Raw genomic sequence first — 26,146 nt, 5'->3', positions numbered from 1 at the left:
GTGAGGTCATAACCCAGGTGTCCTGCTGGAGGACCAGCTTCCCCTGGAACTCTCCAGTGTGGGAATGGAGTGGCTGTGTGGTATTTTGACAGCTCCCCATGACTCTTCAGTTTACATTGCTGGTTAAGAACTATTCCTTTGCATAATCCTAGTTAAGAATCATAAACGACAAGGTACACCAGTTCTTGAAGAAACAGGAAACTAGAAGAATTGGCACCCATCCCACTAGCCTATCAATACCGCAGTTACTTCCCTTCCCCACCTGACAGGTGGACTAGCTCTTCCCAAAAGCATTCTCAGTTTGACTTCTGATGTGACTCAGAATCAGAAGCTACCTCAAATAAGCTCTTAAATACCTGGTGAACACTGTAGGAAAAATTTGTGAAACTCATCATAGCATTTATGAAATGTTTAACAAGGGTTACCAAAGATACAAATTCAGAATCACTTATTAAAATTTCAATTAGAATATATATTCATAAACTCAATGAAATTGCATTCCACCCACTCCCAAACAGATGAATAATTCCATTTCCATACTACTTTCCCCCATCTCTACCATGTCCCCGCCTGCAACTCCATCCTTACTCAGAAGCCAGCAGAGAGATGCTAAATGTGGTAACAAAACGAATTGAGGGGCATCTTCACATTAGGTCTAAGGCGTCTAAAGTTTATGATTGGGATCAATATCAATACATTAATAACCCTCAGATCACCCCACTGATTATTACCCTTATCACCTCAGCTGTTCCTCTGAGAAAAACTTAAAATATTTCTCTGTAAGTAGTAATCAAGTAGACAATGCCAAGGATGCTAAACATTTGATTAAATTGTGGTTTAGAGGGTAGGGATGCCAGATTTAGCAAATAAAAATATAGGATGCCCAATTTGATTTGAATTTCAGATAAATATGTCCCATGAAATACCTGAGACATAATTATACTAAGAAACGAGGTTATCTGAAATTCAAGTTTAAGTTTTGTCTTCAATAAAATTGCCGTTTTATTTGGCAATTTTAGTAGAGAAACATTTAAAAGCGAAATGATCATCCAAAGAACTTAGTGGTGGACATGAGGTCTAAGACCTTTGCACAAGTCAGTGATAGTAAAAATCATACAGCTTATTGCTGGGAGGGACCTGAGATCCCCTAAACTACACAAAAGCTCAGCAAGTTCCACAGGTCACAACTGGGCCAGAAAGATGCTTCTAGTATGTCCACCTCAGACTGAGGCCCTCCACCAGGTTGTCTTGTGTCCTACATGGACTTTAACAACCTACCCTGGAATCTCAAAGCAAGTTCTGATGTTTAAACTACTTGGTAAATTACCGGAGTCTGGCTCATAGCTGTATGGTACGTGGCAAATCACTTTAGTTTGTCCAGGACTGAGCCTCCATGAACCAAAAGTAAGCCAACTGTGTCAGATGGCGGTGATGGTCATGGGAGGAAAATCTGTGGGTATATGCTTAACAATGTAAATCCAACATTATTCCTGGAATAAAACACAAATTCAGTAAGTCAGTATACAAAGGACTGCAGCAAAAGAGTAGACGATATACTATATATGCCGAGAGCACTAATGGCTTCTAGAAAGCACTTGAATGACCTGTGACAGCGATTCTCACCCTGGGGTCTTTTTCAGACCCCCTAGGGAGGGGCCATGTCCTCCCTCGTCCACACTGAGATCTTAGTCTGTGGGCGAGAGTGCGTTACAAACCTCAGCTGTACAGGAGGAAGACGGCGAAACAGCGCCAGGAAGATGAGGCTGAGTGCCTTTCAGCTTCAAGCCAATCACCCGAAAACAGCTTGCCTTTCTTGAGACTTCAGTATATAAACTGGCAATTAAAACACACACACACACACACACACACACACACACAAATTGAAAACTGAATGCAGCCAAGAGAATTGGCCAAAAGTGGAGAAGGCTGGCAGAGTTAACACAGGCTACAAACTGGAGCAGGGAGATGGCACTGCCCCTCTCTCTTTTCCCAGCACGCAGTCACGCAGGAGCCAGGCAGCTGGATCCCTTCTCGGTACTGCTCTGGCTGGCTCCGTGGTGGCAGCAGATGGCCACCCGTCTTTCAAAAATCTAACTCCATATCTGAGTTCTCTGCCATGGTCACCCAGGCTGCCAAGTGCGCTGCTCTTGACAAATGCTCAGGAACTCAATTTGTTATTATACAAATCTCAAAAACATCGACCTTTAACTGGAGACCTATCTCCTACAACGAGGCCAAGGCAATCCTGTTTCTTTCTGAAAGTCAGACTCTCTTTAAAGGAGGAAATAATACCTAGAAGTTAATTCCTAGCCTTCATGTATAGAAGACAGTCTACACTCTTAAGAAACAACAGAAAAATTACCTAGAGCTATAAACATTCATGTTCAAATCAACTGACAACAGAATGAGAAAAACGGGAACCGAACAGAAAAAAAGTCACTTCATGTTTCTACCAGGATAGGTATTCAAAGGTTGCTTTGAATTAAATATATTTACTTATAATTCTAGCCAGGATTCACACTAAATAAGACTTCTCAGCAGCCCCATTTCCCCTGGCCTGTGAGCTCTGCTGTGGGTCACCATGTGCAGAGGCGAGCACAGCCTTCAAGGACCAGATCCCGAGGGGGAGGTATCATCTGCCTGTATTATCTTCTTCTCAGCTGCATGTCACAGTTTCTCAAGATCCAAGCCCACAGAGTTCTTTTAGGATTAAAGCAGTAGAGAAAAAAAAGGTGAAGCCAATATTCATCCTTGAAGAAAAGGTCGGTCCACATAATGGTGAGCTTCGGCTTCTGGGCCATTCCAAATCAGTGTTCTCCGGTCTGAACATAGTCTTCTGTGGCCTGGGACAGAGTGCTCAGGTACTGCCAGCTCAGGGCAGCCAAGAGCATGACAAACGACAGGTAAATAGGGGAGTAGTGGCTTCGCTCAGAGATCAGCTGACAACTGGGAAGCTTCTGTGTCCTGATTGTGGAGATGATCTGCCTTGTTTTATCAGAAGATGAGTCTGAGTTGGGGATTCTATGATAAATCTATTAAAGGAAAAAACAGTAAGTGCTACTTATTGAATCCTAGGAACTTTATAGGACATCCTCTGTGTCAACATGTTACAAGCACTCTAAACAGGTAGGGATTTTATGCCCATTTTACCAATGAAGAAACTCAACTAAAGGTAGGATATCAACCCAGGCTCTCTGTAATCCCAAAACCTGTCCTATGGAGCAAGCAGGGAGGCCTGAGCATATGCTGCACTGGGAGCTACTGGTTCTCACTATTCTTCCATCCCGACACCTCCCAGAGCCAGGCACACCATAGGCACTCAGTAACGTCAGCAGTTTTGAGGCTGAAGCAGAGTAATATGGAAGAAGGGCAATAATACTGGAAAGACTGGCAGACGCAGCTTTGGAAAACAAGACTGAATCTGTGGCACAGGCCACGACCTAGATGAAGAAAGGTAAGAGCAGAAGCAGGGTACCTGAGAGTCATCCGAGAGTCCTCCATGCACCTCCGCACCTATGCCCTCTGCAAACCTCTGAAATACTTGCTGAACCCTGTCCTCCTCTACATGCCTCCAATTACTGCCCTCCATGCCTCTCATCTAAGCTACCCAGCCTCTAATTGAGCTCCTGCCTCTATGCTTGACTCGTAAAATCCATGATCTGTTTCTCCACCTTGGCACCAAAGAAATCCAAAACCTCCACTTGATAACTTCGGTGGGCTCTAAAATCATCTCCTAGCTCAAAAAAAATATGATTATACTTAGCAGCTCCATCCTAAAGCCTTGCTTCATTTATTGCCTCTTACCAGGGTCCTGTGTAACTCTGCACAATCAGCTCCCCATGAGCATACTTTTTCCTAAGAAAGGCTACCACTTCATGTCTTTGTGCCATGACACAGTGAGTTGTTAGAATCATCTACTATCCAAACATGAGATGTTTAAGTGACATTATCTAAATCATAAAAATAGCTACACATTATCCAAGTAGTTCAATAAAAACCTACCTCTTCTAAATACTGGTGTATTATAGCCTTGACAGCTGGCATATTGGTGGCATCCATCATTAGGGTTACCGCTCGTCCTTTTCGAATCTTCACTACTCCTTTGAACACCTGCTGATTATTATAACAGGCAGCCAAAGTAGCAATTGCCATCACCTACGGATAATGAGAAGGAAAAAACACTAATTCATTTCATGAAAAAAGGTTAGTAAACAGCGCTATAAGCAACCGTCATCACGAGACAGTAAGAAAACCCTCCACAGACTGAGAAAGAGCTCCCAAAAAGCTAAGATGTAACCAACCAAGAAAAAAGACCCATGAAGAAAGCATATCTAGATTTTTACGTTTCCCACTCCTCCCTTTCTCAACACAGAATAATCAAGGGGTCTTTGCAGTCCTGATTCTATAGATTAGCCATGAAAATTCTTTTTTATTAGGGAAAAACAAACAAACCAATGCAACATTTTCCATGCTAAAGCAATGAGTTGTTATATCTGAAAAATATATCTCAAAAAATACCCAATAAAAATTTTCTATTAGAATTAAATTAAATGTTTTTTTCCCCTCATTTTTCCTACAATGAACGTAATCATTATACATTAAAAAATTAGCATAGAGGTGAGGGGAACAAAAGGGCAGGCAGTTCTAGTTTCCCAAGCTCAAAGGTAAATTATTTCTAGGATAAATGAAAACCCAGGTCAGGCCTACAGATCTTAGTTCCAACAACCATTCTAGATTGGCCATTAGATTTTTTCATATAAATACCCAGAAGTAGAACTGCTGAGTCATATGGTAAGTTCTATTTTTAATGTTTTGAGGATCCTCTATACTGTTTTCCATTGTGGCTGCACCAATTTGCAATCCCACCAACAGCACACGAGGGGTCCTTTTTTCCCACAGCCTTGCCAACACTCAGTTATTGATTTATTGATAGCCCTTCTGATAGGTGTGAGGTGCTATCTCACTGTGGTATTAATTTGTTTTTTCCTGATGATTAGTGATACTGAGCATCTTTTCATATGTCTATTGGCCACCTGTATGTCCCCTTTGGAGAAATGTCTGTTCAGGCCTTATGCCCATTTTTAAATTGGGTTGTTAGGTTTTTTGGTGTTAAGTTATATACGTGCCTTATATATTTTGGATGTTCACCCCTTATTGGATTGCCAGTACTAAAAATAGTCACAGGAATGTAAAGTACAGCATAGGGAATATAGTCAATAATATTATAATAACTACATGGTGTCAGATGCATACCAGACTTATTGGGGTAATCACCTCATAAATTATATAACTGTCTAATTACTATGCTGTATACCTGAAATTAATATATTACTGAATGTCACCTGTAACTGAAATTTTTTTGTTTTTAAAGATTGGTCATTAGAACAAGATCAAACCAAGTTTCCAAATCAGTTAAATCCTATGAGTTTCTTCACTTAGCTGAGTTAAAAACTGAAATACCTGGTAAAGGCATTTTAAAAAATGTAAGCTCCGAGAATATTAAGGGGCTAGGTAGATAGAATCAAGTTCTGTTAGCCTGAGTCTAGGAAAAGAACAACAAATAGTAGGTGCTTAATTAAGACTTTTTAATAATAACAGCTTCACCTACATTTTACTCAGCAGTCCCCAGAGACCAGATCCCTAGATTTCACTGTAAGGATAAAAATGTAACTAACTTAGAATATCTAATGGAAAAAAGTTCTGGAAGGTTCTGGAAAGGAGCAGACTTAACCTTGAGGCTTAGCTGAGTGTGGAGGTTATAAGTCACTGCCTGCCCCCCAGCAAAAGTAAATAACTAGAGCCACTTTTTAAGTGATCATATTCCTGAATACTGTACATCAAAATACATTCTACCTACCCCACTACACGATTCCCTTTAGCCTCTGCCTCCCCTATAAAACAAGGCCAGCCCCATTCCATACCTGTGGAATAGCGCAGAAGTTAAACACACTTTGGTTTCTAAGTCTGGATAGGTAGGTGATGACATCTGGGATGTGATGTAGTGCATTGGTTATAAGTTCATTCAGACATTGCACAGCTAAGTCAAAATTCTCTGGCTTAGTAAAATCACTTAACTTCTTAACATACTTGCTCCAAACCTAGACAGACAAGATTAAAAAACAAGTCACAATGTGCATAGGGAAAGAACATGTAAGCACGAAGAAAGGATCTTTGTGAATAAGAACAATGTACACAGTAAACTCTTAGCTGCTAACTCTTCTACCACCAAGATCAAGTTCATTTTAAGGTCAAATCAATGGCTATTTATGACAAGTCAAAGTCTAATCGCAACCTAAGAGTACATTAAATATTTGGGAAAGTGTCCCCTCAAGGCAATTAATACGGCATGGACTAAACACTACTTTGATGACCTCATACTAAAAGGGCCTCCTGTTAACCAAATATATACAAAATCAGCTACAACAGTACTGCAAGCTAAACATTCTCAAGATCGTCAGGTCTCGAATTAACAATTAAGATCACATTCCTAATTCATATAAAAATGCTGCTGAACATGCAAATTTGAGGAAAATGAACTGGGTCTATATACCAAGGACATTACCACTTGGATCTTAGTAACTTGAAAGTGAAATAACATCCTCAACTCCAACAGTGAGATTCATTTGATAATTTTTAACAATATTATTTAGAGGATTCTCTGAAGCTATCAAATAATTTACATTTATTCTTGGTTAATTATTAAGCTTCCTAATGAATGACATTTATTGTAACTTTATATACTCCCTAAAATAAATGATTAGGCCTAAAAAGACTAGGAAATTCTATGGAGAATCAAATTTGTTATCCATTCTTAACTGTACCTAAACCCACTGAGATTGATGATACTAGACTGTTCTGCAGAACCTGGAAAGGATACTTAATAAACCCCTATGTATCCATCTACCAGCTTCAACAATTATTGACATTTGGCCAATCTTGTTCCATCTATATGTACCCCCAGCCCCGCTCCAGCCCTGTGGTTATTTGAAGTTAAAGTCCTGATACATCGATTTCTCTACAAATACTTCATTATGGAACCTTTCTTGTACACATATCACACGTAAAAATTAACAATAAACACTGAATACAAAATATCTAATTAGTGTTCAAATCATCCCATTGTCTAAATTTTTTTTCTACTTGGTTTGTTCAAATTAGGATCTAAACAAGATCCGTATACTGTATTTGGTTGATGTTATTTAGGTCTCAATTTTTATTTCACTCCACAATGTGGGACCTACTCCTGGGAAGAGAATCCTCGCTAGTTATTGTCCAGTTCAAAGGCGGATAGTCCACTCTAGCTCCTCCAGGCTTTGCCATGGCCCCTCTCTCTGCTCATCCACTACTGGAAAAGGAAAACCTCTCCCTATTTCACATGCTCTTCTCAAAGGAGCCCATCCTGCTGTCCAGTGAATACCTGTTGGCCTCTCATTTTCAGGTTTGTTACACACTCTATAGCCAATCCTGGCTTTCCCCTGTGCAGGGTCCGGCAGCAGACAGGTTTTGTTTGTGGGGTATGTGTTTTTTTCTGCCTCCACTTTTGTTTTTGAGTTCCTGGGGCTGTTGTGTCACTTAGTGCTTTTGTACATGTTACCAATGGGCTGGGATCTGGGTCTGTTTGTTTAGCATGTTTTTTTTTTTTTTTGGACAAGTTATTTCATATCTTTTGGAATTTTCACAAAACTAAGCTGCTGCTGCCACTACCACCATCTTTGCAAAATTCAAAATTCCAGCTTAAAAATGCAGAAAGGATGACAAAAGCAAGACCGCACAATCTGGCATCTCTAATGACAATGGATCTGGACAGAGACCACCAAAGTAAATAAAAAGAACCCATAACTTATTTAAAAAAAAAAAAAAAGAAAGAAAGGAAGGAAGAAAAAAATAAGAAAATTAAGTTATCATTAAATGCTCAACAGCCAGTCCTTAAAGCAGAAGGAAGTGGAGTAACACATTTGAGATACTCAAAACTTTCAACAGAAAATTTTAATCCAGAAAGACTGACTTTCATCTATAAAGGACACAGACAAACTATACCAGTATGTATAAACATAGGGAATTATTATTCTGATGGGTCTTCCTGTCCACCATAGCACAAGCCTCAGAAAACCAAAATGACTAGAGACTCCATCATAAGGATGGGTGGTAAGTATAAAACTAAGACTAAATAAGTAGAGAAAGGATGATATTATAGTAGGTAATGGCTAGCAGATCTGACAATTTAGATAAAAATACAAGCATAAAAAATTCACATGTACTTTTAGCTTCCCCCGAACATGTCCCTTGGTATCGTGGGGTATTTGGTCCCTGGACCCCCACAGATACCAAGATCTACAGATGCTCAAGTTCCTTACGTAAAATGGTGTAGAGCATGGCATACAGTCGCCCCCCCCCCCACATCCAGATTCCCAACCACAGACTGAAAATAATGTTAGTTGGATTCATGGATGCGAAACCCAGGGATATAGAGGGCTGATCTGACCATCCGTGCATGGAAAAAATCTGCGTATAACCAAAACTGTGCAGCCCAAGCCCACGTTCAAGGGTCAACTGTCGTTCTTTCTGTGCTTCCATTTTGCAGAAGGAGGAGGTGAATGTGAACAGACAGCAGAACTGGTGCCCGTGAACCGCATTTGGGTGATGTGCTCATCTGAGACAGTGTAGCATGCTAGGCAGACACTGGGCTGGGACCCGGGAGACAGGGGCTTCCTTTGCAGGGTGGCCAAGAACTCACTGGGGGTCCTCAGACAGGCCCCTTTTCCGTTCTTGGAACCATGGTGTCAAAGGAGGGCTGGTCAAGAGCTGTTTGTCATCCCTGGCTACATATTAGTCACCTGGGAAGCTTGAAAAATCATGCTTTTGAGCTTAGGGTAGTTCTAATGTGAATTTTTCTTAAGAGTAAGACTGATCATCTTTTCGGATGTTTAAGGATCATCTGCATCTTTCTGTGATGCTATCCGTTCTAATCACTTTATCCATTTCCCTACAGGGCATTTTGTCAGTTTTTCTTTAAATATTAACCTTTTATCTGCAGTATAACTTAGAAATATTTTCCCACTTTGCCACCTGCCTTTTTTTTTACTTTAAAAAGCACTTTGTTTTAAGAAACCATTTTATGGAAAGAAAAAGGTAAATGCTGGAATAAAATTAACAAATAATCATAAGATTTTCTAGTTTTCCTTCTGAAGAAAATCTGTGTCAAAACCTTTTCTCTCTCTGTCCACTTTTTAATTGTCAAAGATCAACTCGTCTCTTAAAATGAACATCTGTAGTTTTTGCCTGTCTAGTATCCTTTCCCTCTTCTTTCCTTTAATCTTTCTTCCTTGGGGGAATCCATTCTGTGTGCATTCGGCAGACATAATCGAGGCATGGTCAGAGTACTCAACCATCTGGCTACAGTAACTGGTTAGAAGGGATGGCAATAGGAACCAAGTCATACCAATCAGGCCTTCCTAAGGACTTTTTTGTTAAACTAGTAGGTTGTGAGTCATGGGTCATTGTATCTTCCACTTGGAGAATGCCTGTCAAAAGAGAGAAAGAAAGGACACAAAGACTGATAACAGAATCTGAACCCCTGGTTTCAGCCAGTCTACCTATAGGAAGCAAACTAAATCTTAACCTACTTTATATATACGTTTTATGTTGCTGAAGAGGGTTTGATTTGTATTTCTGTCACTTGCAACCAAAAAGACTTAATGGTTTTCAGAAAGTGTTTAAAATGAATTTTCCCCAAATCCCCTAATTTGTTACCGTTTGAGGCCAAAACTCTCTTCCTTCTTGCTGATCTTCCAGATAATCACGAATGATGTTTGTTTTCTGCAGAAACAGGCCCATAGAGTTGGCACGCTCTGTGTCTTCACCAACTAAGGGGTCTTCTAACTCCGAGGCCGAGAATAGTTGGGAAAGGCCAATTCCTACCAGCCCAGCAACATAGTGACAGTACTGTAAAAAATTGAAGTAGTTCAATACTAACACTTTTACTAAAATGGTTTCCTGATAGATCTACACAGCAGAAAAGGAAGTTATTGTGCAGATAACCAGTGCTGGTTCCTGGCCAGTTTTATCTTTAACTTTAAATTCATAAACTGATATTCCAGCAGCAATCACATACAAGCTCACTTGGGGAGCATCAACCCAGGAACAGTTCCAACAATGTTGCTATTGAGTTCTGAAGCTTGAAAAATTAAGAGGCCAGGCCTTGTACCTGCACTCACTAAATAAATATGGAGTAGCTTCCTCCTGATACACTAATCTACTGATACACTGTTAAAGATACAAAATACATACATAGTTTAGATGTTTAAAATGCCAGATACTTCTACTGGGATAATAAGTCTTACAATCGCCATTCCTATGGAAAATAGGCAAGCCCCCCTACCCACCCCCCCCACCCCCCCCCCCCGCATTCTGATACTTGGTTTAGTCTTTATAGTCAATTAGGTCACTTGTCTAGATAAGTACTCTCTCCCAGTTCCCTAACTCCTAACTTGGTCTATATCCTTTATAGCTGCTGGTCAGGAATAAACTGGCCAAATAAAAGGCCACTGCGATTTTATTTGCCACTTCATCTGCTTTCGTAGCCCTTCCAGATATTATGTCTCCTGAGGAAGACAGCCTCACCCATGCCAGGTCTTCTCCTGCTCATCCCCACACATATTTGTTTATAACCACCAAATGAACTGTGAGGGTGGGGGATGTCAAGAAACTTAGAATATCTCGTATTGTCTTATTTCTGTAAGGAGATGATGGGAAAGGAAGAAGTAAGGTATTAGAGAGATGCTTACCTCTTAGCATAATACATCTATAATCCAAAGTTAATACCTGTGGATTTTCATGAACTACTTTTATTTCTAAGGAAATGGACACATAACAGTTTAAGTTCATCTGTGCTAAGACGGAACTGAAATGACTCCGAACTAAGGTATGTATACACACACTTGGTAATAGAAAAGATGAAAATAACAAAAAATATTTTAAAATATGAAAATTGTTACCTATTACCTGAAGTAATTTAACCATTTAGTTAAAATTTCACAAGTCAGGGAGACTTCTATAAGGTTAATGTCTGTACCTCTGGGATAATTTCTATCTACTTTGGCCTAACTTAATGGCAAACTCTCTAGAGCATCAATTATTTCAAGTTTCAAACTGTAAGCCCTTCTTTTTTATGATGAGACATTTAAGCTAAACGAAAGGGTTGTAAAAGCAGAAATCCTGGAACTGGGGAACAATTTTCTCCTTATTCTGAACTTCACAATGAGTCCTGCTGGCCCTGTCTTATGCACCACACACTGCTTTACAGAAACACTAACCTGGTCCCATTCCTGTTCAGATGTCACTTCCTTAACCAAAAACTCCGCCATCCCACATCCCATTTTTCGGCAAATGTCAACAATTACTGTTTGATATTTCTTGGTTAGATTTCTAAATTCAAGGGAGATCTGAAATGGAGAACATAAAGAAAATAGAAAATATGAAATATGTATTTATACCGGGAACCAACATGGTACCTACAAATTATAAAGCAAAGCAACAGTATAACTTATTAACTAAGACTCTCAAATGATTCATCTATAAACCCAGCATCTAAGTTATACTAGTTTTCTATATATTGACAATAAATTGAAAATTTTATAAATATTAAGATAGAAGGCCTAAAATGCTAGTTTCTAGACTCAAAAGAAGATTCAGTCTTCCTATACACTCATCTTTCTAATATATACTAAATGAGATGTGCCAACATAAAACTGGGCATAAGTCTAAGAACTTTAGTTAGAATGCCTCATTTCAGACAAACCTTGTAAGTGAAGATTCATTCACACCAAGATATCAAGCACTTCCTGTGTAACAAGCATAGTCTAGGCACTGAGAAAGATAGCCAGAAATAATCAGAAACTCCTGCCCTTGTAGTTTATATTCTAGCGAGGAGATCAGCCATTTTCCATCATCTGTTCCCAAATTTGTATCATGAAGCTATAGTGTCTCCAGCACTATCAGGCAACACTTTTTAACCCCTTAAACATCTATATTTAGCTCATTCTGAGGACTGCTACCCAACATTTTTCTCATAGCCCAAGCTCTAATGTAGGAAAGTACTACTGATGCCTTTAAAATTCATTGCTTCTGCACAAATATCTTGTTTAAGTTCAAAATATTTATAGGTTTTCGAAATATAAACCCATCATTAAACTTCTTATATAAAATGCTATAAAATATTACGATACTAAAAACAGTGAACAGACTTCGTTAAGCATCAGAAGTGTGAGAAATACTTAGTCTGTGTTTACAGAAAGGTTAGAAAAGGTTCCTCAGGAAACACCTAATTTAAGGACCCAAGGGAAAATTAGCTGGTTGCAGGGCACTAAAAGGAATCAGAGCCTAAGATACTTTAGGATTACAATACTGAACATCAACTGTTAAACCCAAAAATCCATAAAATCAACCCAGTATCTCCAGAACACAGTACTTTCCAAAACAGCTGTTTCAGGGCAAAACCAGGGTAATTCCTATTGTGGATTGAAACAAACGAGCAACTTTACCAAAGGTTATTTGAATCCCTGAATCTTCCTAAGACCCTGTTCTTTCAACAGATCCTTAGCTAAGTCAGTTCTATTTATAAGAAAGGAAAGGCCACTGAGGTGGGGGAGGAGCAGCAGCCTGGGCTCTTAAAAACAAACACTCCAAAATAAACACCTCACAGCTGAATTTGAACTATCCCCCGCTTCAACAACTCTTTGGTACTCATTACATAATTATTTCAAAAAATAAAAACAAAAATATCCAGGAAAGAGTAGCAATGAAGAGCTCTGTTTTCCCAGAAATCTGAGAGGGGTAGAGGGTGTTGCGGACTTGCTCCACACTTGGCATCCAATTTGACATATTCTCTGTGAATAACAACAAGCTCTGCCAAATAAAGTGAGCCAGGAGGGCTTTTTCTTGTCCCTCCAGGTGATTCTGTTCCACAACAACAGATTTCTAGGTCCCTGGGGTACTCTCTGGTCACTCCAAGTGCATTTAGGAAGGGTGCCAGGTTGAGTCCACCAGTATAATGGACAAAAACGTGAACCCTAACTCCTCACCAATTGTTTTTCACAGATTCTTTTTCTTTCTTCTTTTGTGTTGTGTTGTACTATATTGACTCCACCTGATTATTCTTCATAGATTTTTTTGGTTTGTACTGAATTTTATTTTTGGCTTTGACACTTAAGATGTAATCTCAGTAATCTGAAATGGCCCTTGCTCCAAAGGAGTCCTTCTCAAACATTCTTTTGCAATGGGTAGATTCCTCCCCTCTCCACTGAGGAATATAGATTCGTTTCAATAGCAAGAGCCACAATAAGGACTATTCTTCCTCCAAATCCTGGCAAATGTATATAAGAAGAAGAGCTTCTTTGGTCTATTAGATAACATGAGACTTGGCTAAATCACTTATTTGTGATAAGACATGCAAGTTCCAAAAAGCAGTACTCAGTCTCATGTATCACATAAACTTGTAGGATTTTCTGAAACTCAAGATTTTAATTTAATAATCCACTTTACTCCAAGAAAATGGACTGAATACCTAATATTTCCAGAATATCAGGCACTATTCTAAATACTTTTTACATGTGAACTTAATCAATCCTCATAGCTAACTTTACAAATGAGAAAACTGAGGCACCAAGCAATTAAAGAACTTGCCAGAATCACACACAGCTAGAAAGAATCACACAGCTGGAAGTGGCAGACGCTCGTCCTGCATCTCAGTCTTCACCACAGCTGCTGAGAGCTTGCTCCCTACACCATAGCTGCTACTCACCATGAGCAATACGTCCATAGTACCAGGCATAGAGCACCCGAGAAGGCAGCAGTGCTACATACTGAGGCTGCATAATGTAGGCAGGCAATAGGTTTTGTTAGCTAGACTGAGAATCTATCTTTTATGACACTGGAACTTGAATGCATCTTTCCACAGGAATAAACATTAGACTGCCAAACATATACTACTACTAATAGTAGCTAATGTCATTCTAAGAGATTTAGCTATATTAATTCTTTTAACCCTCACAGCAATACCATGAGGTTGGTCCTATTATTGCCTCTTCTTTTATAGGTAAAAAAAATGGGACACAAACAGGCTATGTAAGTATCAGTTAATAACTGGGACAGTTGGGATTCCAACCGAGGCAGTCTGGCTTCAGAATGTTAACCATCACATTATGTTATGCTGCTCTCAGACTGCTTGTTTTACTGTTCTCTACAGGTATGCATGCTGGCTGACATTACATCATCAATTATAAGCACAACCGTATGCAGAAGAGATTTGTAATTCCACTACCGTTGGGAAATCCTCCAGCACTTGTCGATCCTTCTCTTTGCTCTCCATGAACCGCCAGTCAGGTTCATAAAGGTAAGAATGAAAATTTTGTAACATTAGGACCTTTTCTTCTGTATTGATGGTCATATCATCTTCCAGAGTATCCAGAGCTCGGAGAATCAGATAATATAAGCATACTGCATGGCTGTAAAAAAGAAAGAACTATTAATATATTGGAACAAACTTCCAAAGATATTTATTTTAAAATAGCATCTTATTTATGCTAGACCATTTTCTAAACCCTTCTATACCCTTAACTCTGCAGAAAGAACATCCAAAGCCTTTTATACTTGAGACATCTTAGCATTCCTTTCTTGGATGGGAGCAATGAACTTCTGTAGTTTACTTATAAAAAATTAAAAACAAAACAAAAACAAAAACCTGGCACTACTACTCCCAGAATGAGTTGCATTTAACTAATGTAGAACGACTGTACAAAGGCCAACAGACCAAGTGTTTGCAGATAAAAAAGTCAAAAGACCCAACTTCTCAGTATAAATACTATCACACATAAAGGCAACTGGCCTAAATTCATCGATGTATGTAATCTACATAGAGGCGATCTGGAAAGAATTAACCCAGTATACTAGAAACGCAAGCCAAGAAAAATGCATGACCTGCTCAAAGACAGGTTCGGCTGCCAGGACTTAAAAAAAGGTTAATAAACACCCCCCTCCCTCTCCCTGAGCTGGGCCTACAGAGACACTATTAGATGGCGAGGAGCCCGGAAGGGCAATCTGTAAAGTAAATACATAGGCTTTTCAACAGGGACCATTTCCTTCACTCAAGGAGAGCATGTTCTGCTTAAGTCACCAAGGCACCAGAGACCCAACGGTTAGGAGCTATGTCAAACAGCTTCAAATGACTCAAAGGAACTGCCTCTGACACTCACCGCATTTCCTCATCCAGCGCCTGGATAACAGATGCGAAACTGCGACTAGTCTGACGCAGATACTTGTAGCAAGTTTTCAAACTGCTGCTGAGCGAATCCTGAGGGCAGAGAAGACACACGGAGGTGGGAGACGTAGAGGAGCAGGACTGGGATTGGGGCAAATGGCCGGCAGCCGTCGGGCTCCACAGTCTTCTGCAGACGCCCTCTCTCCACGGCCAGTCCTTGGAGGGGCAGGTGGTGGGAGGCAGGGAGCAGCCTCGCGGGGAGATGCCGGTGCTCGTGGCCCTGGGCGCGGCGGTGGGGCTCAGCACCAAGGTCCGCTTGAAGAGGGACATGGCCTTGATGCCACAGGCGGCTGCGGCCATGAGATTCGCGGGGCCAGCGCAGTTTTTCCTCCCAACCCAAGCGAAGCTGGGAAGTGCCCACCGAGGTGTGGGGCGGCTCTCCCTCCACCCCAACAGGCTTGCGGCTGGGAGTCGGCTGTCCACCGGACCCGCCCACTCCACCCCTGTGGCTTGCCGCCCGCCCAGAGGTTGCCCCCGCCTCCACGGCTGGTCCCGCCCCATGCCCCCGGCTCGCAGCTCCTTAGCCACTCCGCCACCTTCCTCTCCGTCTTCCCCTTCTCCCTGAACCTACAGGATGCTAGCTAGCAGAAACCAGTCCACTTTTGAGAAGCTTGCTTTTCCTCCCTGTCTTTGACCAAACTTTAGTCAAGATCCCTTGAATCCTCCACTTTTGTACTTCTGTGTCTATCTTTTACCCAGTTCTATCAAAAATCCTAGATTAGTTTAGCCAGACTCCCAAACCCGGATGATATCACCCACCCTCCACTACCATCCCATCGCCCTAGCCTGCCTCCAGCAGGACTCCTGTTGGGTGTTTGAGCCACTAACACCCCTTGCCCAGATGTTTCCTCTTAGAAAATTTCCCTCCACCCGCCCATCCTTTCTGCACCTTGGCTATAAACCCCCACTTTTCACTGAATTCGGAATTGAGCTCAGTTCTATACTGAAGTCTCTTTTCCCCATTGCAATAGCTTTTCCAAATTAAATCTGATTTACCGCTTTGACTACTGTCCTGTTCTGTTTTTCAAACCTCCACTATACTCTGGAAAGCTAGCTATTTTAAGATTTGTAATCGTCTTTCCCTTTTAAATCAGTGAGTTGTAATGAGCTGCTTCCTAAACTTCACTCTTCCCTAAGGAAAATGACCATTTTTTTCAGGAAAAAATACATTATGATTATACAAGCATATCAGCAAAAACTGCTCTGTGTGTGTTTATAAAGCAGTTTTAGGTTCACAGGAAAATTGAGTGGAAAGTACGGAGTTCCCATATACACCTCTACACTTCCCCACTCTCTTTTAAAAAGAGAAATGGGAAATATCTGAAATAGCATTAACAGGGGAGTGGTTAAAAATGTATGTATGGCATATCCACCGGTAGGAAATCCCACAGTCACTTTGGAATGTTAACAGAGAACCCCAGACCCTGGTAGGGTCTTTGGGAACTATGTTCTTTTTATTTGTGTCTATTTCCTAAATTTTCTACCATGGATGCATACTATTTAGTCAAAATAACAAAGCATTTCTAAAAAAAAAAAAAAAAAAAAAAAAAAAAAGGAGAGAATTTTACTGCCATGTTCAATAAAAAATCAGTAATAAAAATTAGCATATACTGAACACCATAAATTAAGAAAATCATTAGTAGTGTCTGGCATATAAAAATACTCAGTGGTTTGATTAATAAATTAATACATTCAGAGCATTTAAAAAAGATTCAACAACTCCTTTCCTCTCAAAATGTGAAGGCAAGACTTCACAGTAAAATAAAAGAAACAATAAGAACTATTTACTGAGCTCCATGCCAGCTCTTTGCATAAACTGCTGTTATCAGGCCAAAATGATTCCTTCCTGCATTGCCAGATGTTTTAATCCTCAGCTACAACTGATGGTTTGGGGGCTGATATCTCACTATGAGTTGCAATACACACAACGGTGCAGTCACACTGGTTCTGAAGAGCAACACTTGTAAAGAACACTACCTCCTCTTTTCCAACACACCTCTTTCACTCTTAAACGTGATCAAGGTCAATAAATCACTTCCCTATCTCCTTCCCCCATCATTCTTTATCCAGTCACCTATTTGTTTCAGTACCTCACCCTGTAACAATAGATTTCCTCAACTTACCAAGCTACGGGAAGCTAAAGCTATTAAACACACTATGGAAACACTACTCACTAAAAATTTCTACTGCTTAATTCCCACAAGCTGGGGCTACTGCAGCCTGTCCCTAGAGCATCCTGATGTTTTCCACTGCTGAGATGCTACACACTCCCAAGAACTCTCAGGTGAGCGCAAAGAGGGATGAAAGGCATGTCAAGGAAGAGTGTACAGTAGCTAAGAAATAAGACTGAACTCCCAGGACTCCAGTCTCAAGCTGAAAGACAGTTCTGCAAGTGAACAGCTACCAACCCTCCCCATGGCTTTCCATTAAGACTTTAAGTAATACAGGTTCCCTCGGAAGGGGGAAAACCCCACAAACTTTAGAACTGAATATATAACAAGATTAATTAATAACCGCCACTTACTGGGCAGCTACTTACATGCCAAGCACAATACAAACAGTACTGACCTAACCTGCTGTACACCTCTTAAATCCTCAAAATACCCTTTAAGAAAGTTACTACAGACCTACAATCAACCCGAAATCTTCATGGCCGGATGTGTAGCAGAATTCAGACATTTTTGCGTTTTAGAAAACAGGCAATAAAATATATAGACAGCTCCAGTCACTATGGAGCAGCATCCATAACTGGTTTTAACATTTCTTCAGCATAACATTTGAATATTTATAGCAAGCAGGATCACTTCAATTCAAAGTACAATTTTCCCTGCCATATGATCTTGAGCCCGACTTATGAAAAAACTGGTTTTTCAGATCATTTTGGAATTGGGAAATTGTAGTTAAACAATTGAGCTGGTATCTATTTTACAGGTGAACAAACTGTTGCTCAGAGGTTGTTACCAAAAGTTATTCAGCTATTTCGTTGAGTCAGGATTTAGACTTGACAGAAACCAGAACTGCACCATTCCAAAACACCTGCTTTCCCTTTAAGTGCCCTCAGTGATGTCACAACTTGCAGGTGGCAGTATGTCCCTAGACTTTCTGATATGCTCCTAAAAATTCAGTATAAATCAAGTTTACCAAACTCTGAATTCCTACAGCTGAATACTTTTGAGACAGAAATATTCGGCCCTCAAGATCTGCTAAGTGTACATTCCCCCCTACCCAGCTTCTTTGTCACTTGAGAGAAACTAAGATAATGTTAAGTGAAAGAAAATGGATTTTCCTGTTTCCACTAATTAGAGATACATTCAAGCATGGCTGGCTCATGGGGGTTAAAAAGGGCTCAGAAAAACTGCAACTGACAAAATGAATAATATTGTATTTTCATCAAATCTTAGAGCTAGAAGAGTTGGAATAGCCCATCTCACTTTTTAAAAACCTCAAAAGATGATACTGTGAAGTCTTTCTCTTATCCCCTTATCAAGACCACCCATTCCCCCCATTCCTCTAGAAGGTAATCAATGCCACCATTTTTTCCAATAGACTCATTTTATAGAAAGAAAAATGAGAGGCAGAGAAGTCAAGTCTCTGGACCCAACACTATAAATTGTGTTCCCTGATTCAGATGCCCAGAACTTTTGCCACAATATTTTTTTTTGTAATACTTAACTATACCTGAAATACCATATGTTTGAGATAGCTGTTGAAATATCCTCTCTTCCACTAGAATATAAGGTTCATAAAAGAGAGATCTTCATCTATCTTGTTCATTGTTCTATCTCTAGCACCTAAAACAAAATCTAGGCTGTCACATATTTGTTGAATGAATGAAGGGGTGGTGGGGTAGGTGTGTGTGTGTGTAGAATGGAAAGTAGGCAGGAAAGTAGCTAATACACAGCAGAATTGAGAATTGAAGAAGGCAATGGAATCAGAGTGCCTGTTATGTGCTGAGAGCACATGTGATAGTGTTAGCATCTGATCAGCTGTTTAGGACCAGTCAAACCCTATGCTCTTTACCCAGGTGGTCTCCAAACTAAAGCATGGAGGTTTTCAGACAAGCCTGGGTTGGCATCCTGGAACCACTGCTTGGGAGCTGTGTGACCTCACCCAAGTTATTTAATTACCCAATGCCACCAGTTCCTAATCTATAAAATGGCAGTGATAACAGGAACATTTCTTTAGGATTGTTGTCAAGATTGACTAGGTGTGGTAAGTTACAAAATGGCCACAAAAGTTTGTGGCTCCTTCCATCAGGAAATGGGATCTTTCTCCACCTCCTTGAATCTGGGCTCCTTTTGCAACTTTTTCTAGCCAATAAGACAGTACCAAATGTGAATCAAGCAAAGGCTTGAAAAGTGTGTGCAGACTGGGGCTTGTGCTCTTCCAGGCTCCTGCTAGATAATGAGTCACATATGTCCTGGTCACCCCTTGACATTGCAGCCTAGAGCCTGCTAACCACCAGACTGTCAAGCCCATACCACCTGGTCAGCTGAACAAACCCAGTAGAAATTAACCAAGCTGGGCTGCCCAGCTTGGTTAATTTCTACTGGGTTTGTTAGGCTGACCAGAACTTCCTAGCTCTCCTAAGGTTGAAATCTGGACAATCCTCTGTTTAATGAGGTGGTGTATGCCTTAGGTAAGCAGAATGATGGAGTTAAGAGAGTGAGCTCTGGATTCAGACTGTCAGGGTCAAAGACAGGCTCCACCACAGAATAGCTGTTGGATCTCAGGCAATTAATTAACTTCTCTGTGCCTGTTCAACGATAAAACAGGAAAAATTATAGCAGCTTCTTCACGGGGTCCCCGGAAGGTTTGAATAATAGATGTAAGATGTTTAAAATAGTTCTTGGCACATAGAAATAGCTCAATAAATATTAGCCATTATTATGACACCCTTTATCTAAATGGTAAAAAATCAAGGTTTTAAAAGCCTTTCAGCAGGGTACCATCAAGATGGAAGACTAGGTCCTGAACAAGTGCAATTAGGATCTTGACTGACCACAATTCTAAGTGCGATAAGACTGTTTTTTTAAAAAAGAACGCTGACATGGGAGTAGGGGGAGATGAAAAAGGACATTTTATTTCTTAACAAGAACAAAAAGGAAGCAAATATAGCTAAGACAATAGATATAGTTAATTTTGGAGATAAGACACAAAATGGTTTGTTATAGTATTTTCAGTATTTTTCTATTTATTTAAAATATTTTAATTAAAATACATTTTTTTAAAGTAAAGCGATCTTAAACTATGTTAACTAGAAATACAACGTCTGTAAGAAAGGAATTTAAAGTTCTGAAATGACCAGAAGCGCTATTCAATTTTGAACAATAGACTTTAAAGAAAGAGAAACCAAGTTGGTAAATGATCTGGAAAGAGCAACATGTAACAAATGGAAGAACACAGAACATTTGGCTTCTATACCAATATTCTTTGAGTATGTTTTCTTAAAACACTTCAAATACTGTATAACAAAACAAGGATTAGATTCCCTGGCTCCAGCAAGAGAACAAAGTTCAGCTCGTTATAAAGTAACACTGCCTAAAAACCACAACTGTCAAGAGAGGGAGTAGGTAGGCTGTCTCCAGAGGTAGTGACTTACAGGAGGCCTTCAAGAAGACAACCTGGATTGTAAAGTGACTACCTACCTGTTTTATGTCACAGATCTCTGGAAGAATCTGATAATAGTGGACACCATTCTCCTTCCACCAAACACTCAAATATACAATAGCAAAAATATTTGCAAATAACTTCAGGAAAGCTCCAAGTAAGAACTTTTGGTAAGAAGCTCTAATTAAACTAATATTCTTTGAGCGAGGTGCAAGAACAATTTAAAGCTGTATTTCTTTCAGGCATTCCTCAAAAGATTAATCTATCTTGGCCAAAAGTGATTTTTCCCATCTGTGAATTTCCTTATGGCATTTATTATAACCTAGTACATTTACTTACATTTATCTTGTTTAAAAAGCTATATGTTTCTTGAGGGTAGTGTGCCCACCTTTAATTCATTAATTCACTGAAGGTACATCAAACAAGATTCTTATTTTCAAATTGTTTCAAATATAGAATCTTAAATCTGAAAGGGACTTGGGGAAGATAAAACCAATACGCAACCACAATACAAGACTATGGGACTGAGATAAAGAAAAATAGTGTTAAAGAAAATGGTTGAGAGAGGTTCACAGGTGACATGAAAAGGCATCTCGTGATGGTGTGGTGCCTACCTAAGTTTTCTATGGACAATTTTACATTTTATTGACCTGACAAGATGGTGAGCTCTTTGAGTGTCTTATTTGTTTATACATGCCATCTGGCCATGCTGCACCCACTGTAATGCCTAGAACAGAATGGGTATTTTAATAAATGTCTGCTGAATAGTCAACAGAGGTGATACTGAAGCTAGACCTTGAAGGATGAGAAGGATTCTCAGTTACAAGACAAAGGGAAATTTTTTTTTTCTGATGGAAAAATAAAGTGTTTTAATAAAGGACACAGATAAAGGGTACATTTAAACAAAGAACAGTGTTCGACTGTGATATATCCATTGGGAAATAGAATTTTAAACTTTTAATACAACTCACTAATTCTGCTGAAGGGAATAATTTTCTTGTTGAAATAAATAACACTCATTTAACAAAGGGTACTGGAATGAGGCAGATGAAATATGAACAAATAAACCAGGCAGGCAGGTCTGGCCTTCAAGAAGCCAAAAATGTAGCTAATCCACAGACATACAGAAGAAGCTGTTAGAGTAAATATGTGTTAAAAAAAAAAAAAAAAAAACCTGAGGAAGCACTGAGGAAGAAGGGATTGATCAGACTGGAAGAAACTGAGGTAAGCTTCTGGAGGACATGGCATAACAGAAAACTGGATGAGACTGGATGAGTCAGGTTTCGTGCTAGAAAAGGTATTCACGTGATAACATTTACATAGTTTTGTTTACCATCCTCTCAAAGGTCCTCTCCCACTTACACTACCCATATAATCTGTTTTGAAAACCACGTATTAGAACGTAAGTAAACATCAGTGCTCACGGAAAGAACGAAACATTAAGCAAAACTACCTGAAAATCAATGTCTTGACAGCAGAAACATCTTAAGCCGCAAGACAACTTGAGGAAGGAGGGGGGCCTCCCTAGGGGACCAAGACAGCTGGGCCCGGCGATGGGTTAAGGAGAATGAACCAAGCCGGGCGAGTGGGGCTGACTGACCCGGCGCGGGTCTGCTCCTGGAGGGAAGGAGGGAATGTGAGGCGTGTGGCACCCGCTTGTCGCGCCCCTTGCTCCCGATTTTGGGCCCTCCGCACCACCACACCGGGCTGGAAGGTCGCCCGCTGCGCTCCCGCGCGCACAGTCTCCGACCGGGCAGGGATGCTTGGCTCACCTGGTCCATCTTGGGTATCACCTTATACCGGCCCCCCATCTGGAAGCGCAGTAGGTTGTAGAACTCCTCAGGGTGCCCCAAACACTTCACGAACTCCATGCTGGCCGTAAGCGATCGAGCCACGGTAGAAACCTAGGGAATACTTCCGAGTAGCGCCAGCCCGTACTTAAAAACGGATTAGGTAGAGGCTGCGCTGTGGGCACGGCGAGGACGGAGGCGGGCCCAGCACGGCGACACCACACCTACTTCCCGCCCATCTCAACGGGCCTCTGCTCTTGCGAAGCATTTGGTGAGATACTGACAAACGCTGGGTGAGTGGACTGACAAACGCTGATTGGCCAGAACTGCTCGCACCAGGTAGACACCGACCAATTGGTTGCAGGATGAGTCTGGCGTGACGACATCCTAGCAGCTAATTGGAGGGTGAGAAAGAGGGAGGCGAGCGGGATTGGTGCTCCTACTGGAGGCGGGCCTTTCCTTTTCCTCAGCTTGTTCTTAGTGTGGCTGGAGGCACAAAACCAATCCGCCGATGCTCGTGTAGTGAAGTGTTACCCTATCTGCGTGTTTGGTGAGAACCGGGCAGAAGTTGGGAGAACGGGCAAGAGACTATGATTTTTCTCAATAAGCCGTCCACGTGTTTATTTTTGTTTGCCCTGCTGGCCAAATAAGCTGTTCCATGACGCCCTCCGTTTGTGGTCGCACCGGGCTAACATTTAAAAGGCCGGTAGACACATAACCAAGTTGTCCGGTCTTTACTGCCAATAGTACACAAAGCAAAAGCTTGGCCAGCACGGCACGTGCCCAGCACAACACCGTTCTTGAAATCTGGACTGTGCTAGGTAGTGTTGGAACTTTCGCTTATCCTCCCCCTTCACAAAGCACTTTTCCTACAACCTACTGAAACTTTTAGCTCTCTGTTGTTAAAAGCCAGCCTCCTATTAGTGTAAGGTTTTTCTTGTCTTGTTTATCCTCGTATTCCCAAACCTAGCATTTAAGAAATATTTATGGAATAGCTAAGGCCTCTGAAATCTAACATTAAATTTCAAATTTTTCAAAATGTCAATTATCTGGAAACTCAAGCTCATGAGATAAATATTTCCCCTAGCATCTGTAGAGTACAACTATCACGCCTCTCCTAACTTCTGAGAGAAGCCAGGACTTGCCCTTTCTGTATCCCACCGACAGTTGTCAAGCAAAAGCCTCTCCTTAAATCCATCAGACACATGGACAAGCGGAGTAATTCCCATTGTTCGAGTCCCCATCCCTGCCACTTCTGTACCACCATTGCTCGTTTCACTCATTCTCTCACTTACGCTAGGCCTTCCTTTCCTCCTTTCAGAATGAACTTGAAACTTCCTACTGAGAGCCTCCTGCCATGATGAATTCAGTCTTAGAGAGCCACTTGGTAGCGGTCGTTTCTGCTAGTTGTCACCGTTTCCACTTCACTATTTCTTCTCCCCAGAACCCAGTCCGTGGAGCCCTGATGGTGCCGACAATAACCCTCACAACCCAACTGCTAGATGCTATTCTTCTTCCCATTTTGCAGACTTTATTCAAGTCACTGATGTCAGAGAAATTATACGTCAGCTCCTGAGCAGAAAGGGTAGGCGTCAGGATTATTCTTCTATGTTACGTTCTACAAACTCACACTGCTTGAATCTTTTGATGTTTATAAAAAAAAAAATCTAAAGAATTAGGGTTTTTCTTCGCCTTCTTGGTCTTCTACCATTTTCATCCTGACAGCCTTCAACTGTGGGTTCATCCAGCATTCATTTTATTTTTGATCCTAAGATACTGAATACTGCTGGAAAAAGTCAGAAAATGGGGCAACTACCCTAATCTTCAGTGTGGCTCTCTAACCCTTCCCTTGAACCCTAAGTGGCTCTAAACTCCCTCATAAAAGATGTTACAAACTTTCCCACTCCCCCTTTGTACCTCGAGAGACCTCACCCCCAGCAAGTTTTCCCAGTGTCTATTTTCCTCTGCTCATCCCAGCCCAGTCATCTCTAAGTGTTGGCACTAGTGTGCTCTCTCCTCCTCCTGGTTTTTTCTCTCAACTATTCATATACAAATCCTCACATTATATCCATCCTTTAATAAGTAATTCCCCTCCCTGACCTTCTCTTTCTCATTCCCTTCACGGTCCTGAAGCACGGACACCCTCATCACTTTCACTTCCCTGGCTCTCATTCAGTTTTCAGACTGGCCACCACTTTGCACAAACTGCTCTCCTGAAGTTTGTCATGACTTCAAATTTGATCAGCTGCCTAATTCAAAGGTCTCTTCTCAATTATCTTTTTTCACCTCAGCATAATTCGGCCTTACAGACTATTAACCTCGACTTGAATCCTCTTGTTATACTGCCTCTCTCATTGACTTCCTTCTTCTCTTGCCCCTTGAACAGAAGACTTTCTCTAGGGTTCCACTGTGATCTCCATCTTTCCTTATGCTACATAACCATATAAGCTTTTCTGACCATCATGCTGAGCAAAGCTCCTGAATCTATGCCTCCAAGCCCAGCCTGCATTCATAAGGAGCCAGGCCTACCTGCTAATTATGTTGTCCCCACAGCTTAGGTGGTGTGCAGGTATCTCAAGCTCAATATGTCTCCCATGACCTTCTGTGTCAGTCAAGGGAGTAGCATCCTTCAGGTTCCAGGTGTAGGCCTGAGCTACCTTCAGCTCCTCTCCCCTCCCCATTCCCAGTCTCCACATCTAGTCAGCTGACACCTACAGAGCCTCTGATCTTCGCATCTCTTTCCTCTCCCACTACTGTTTCAAGTCCCATCACTTGTTTCCTTGACAACTGCAACAGCATTTCCCCCTTTTCTTTTCTACCAGTCGTAACAGGCATACCCCACGTGCAGGCTGCGGTACCCTGCCCAGCCTCCGTGTCTGCAGAACCTTTCATCCCATCACCTCTGTACTCTGGACCCACTGGACTGATAGTTATTGGTCTGTCTGGGTACCATCTTTGCCCCTAGCTGATGCTTGGTGTTTCCCCCTTATCTCATCTGGGTTAGAAAGGTAAATATTTTACATATGCACACAACATGCAAATGTGCACAAATATACTCTTCTACATACAAATAGCAATTTATTACTCAAATGGTATTTTCACAGCATCTGGTCTGGAAAAACAAAAGTAATGCGAGATGGCCCCTGAAAGGTTCAATGTTCTCCAAAACCCCTTTTAGCCTGTTATGGTCTGTACTGTGTCCCCCCGCAACCCTATCACCACCTCAAATTCATGTGTTGTCGCCCTAACCCAAAATGTGACTATATTTGGAGATAGGGCCTCTAGAGAGGTAATTAAGATTAAATGAGGTCATAAGTGTTGGGTCCTGATCCAGTAGGACAGGGGTCCTTCTAAGAAGAGACATAGGAGTACCTGCACACAGAGAAAAGGCTATGTGACGATGCAGCAAGAACGTAGCTACAAGCCAAGGAAA

General features: G+C 41.0%; 1 protein-coding gene across 2 annotated transcripts; it reads right to left on the bottom strand.

Moving 5' to 3' along the window:
• Positions 1-394: 394 nt before the first annotated feature.
• FDFT1 (farnesyl-diphosphate farnesyltransferase 1) lies at positions 395-22,954 on the bottom strand. Of its 2 annotated transcripts, XM_036233602.1 has the most exons (8): positions 22,696-22,954; positions 15,249-15,346; positions 14,318-14,501; positions 11,313-11,441; positions 9,751-9,942; positions 5,922-6,098; positions 4,003-4,155; positions 2,807-3,032 (listed from the first exon to the last, which is right to left on the bottom strand). In XM_036233602.1, exons 1-8 carry the CDS (start codon positions 22,792-22,794, stop codon positions 2,808-2,810), a joined length of 1,257 nt encoding a protein of 418 aa, XP_036089495.1. In that variant the 5' UTR covers positions 22,795-22,954; the 3' UTR covers position 2,807. The 2 variants fall into 2 exon arrangements, with proteins under 2 accessions (XP_036089494.1, XP_036089495.1); XM_036233601.1 differs by lacking the exon at positions 22,696-22,954 and having other exon boundaries at positions 395-3,032; positions 15,249-15,684.
• Positions 22,955-26,146: the final 3,192 nt, after the last annotated feature.

The sequence above is a fragment of the Rousettus aegyptiacus genome, unplaced genomic scaffold, assembly GCF_014176215.1.
Source record: "Rousettus aegyptiacus isolate mRouAeg1 unplaced genomic scaffold, mRouAeg1.p scaffold_m13_p_16, whole genome shotgun sequence".
Lineage (NCBI taxonomy): Eukaryota > Metazoa > Chordata > Mammalia > Chiroptera > Pteropodidae > Rousettus > Rousettus aegyptiacus.
The sequence above is the reverse complement of the archived record's forward strand: the minus strand, read 5'-3'. Positions and strand labels throughout refer to the sequence as shown.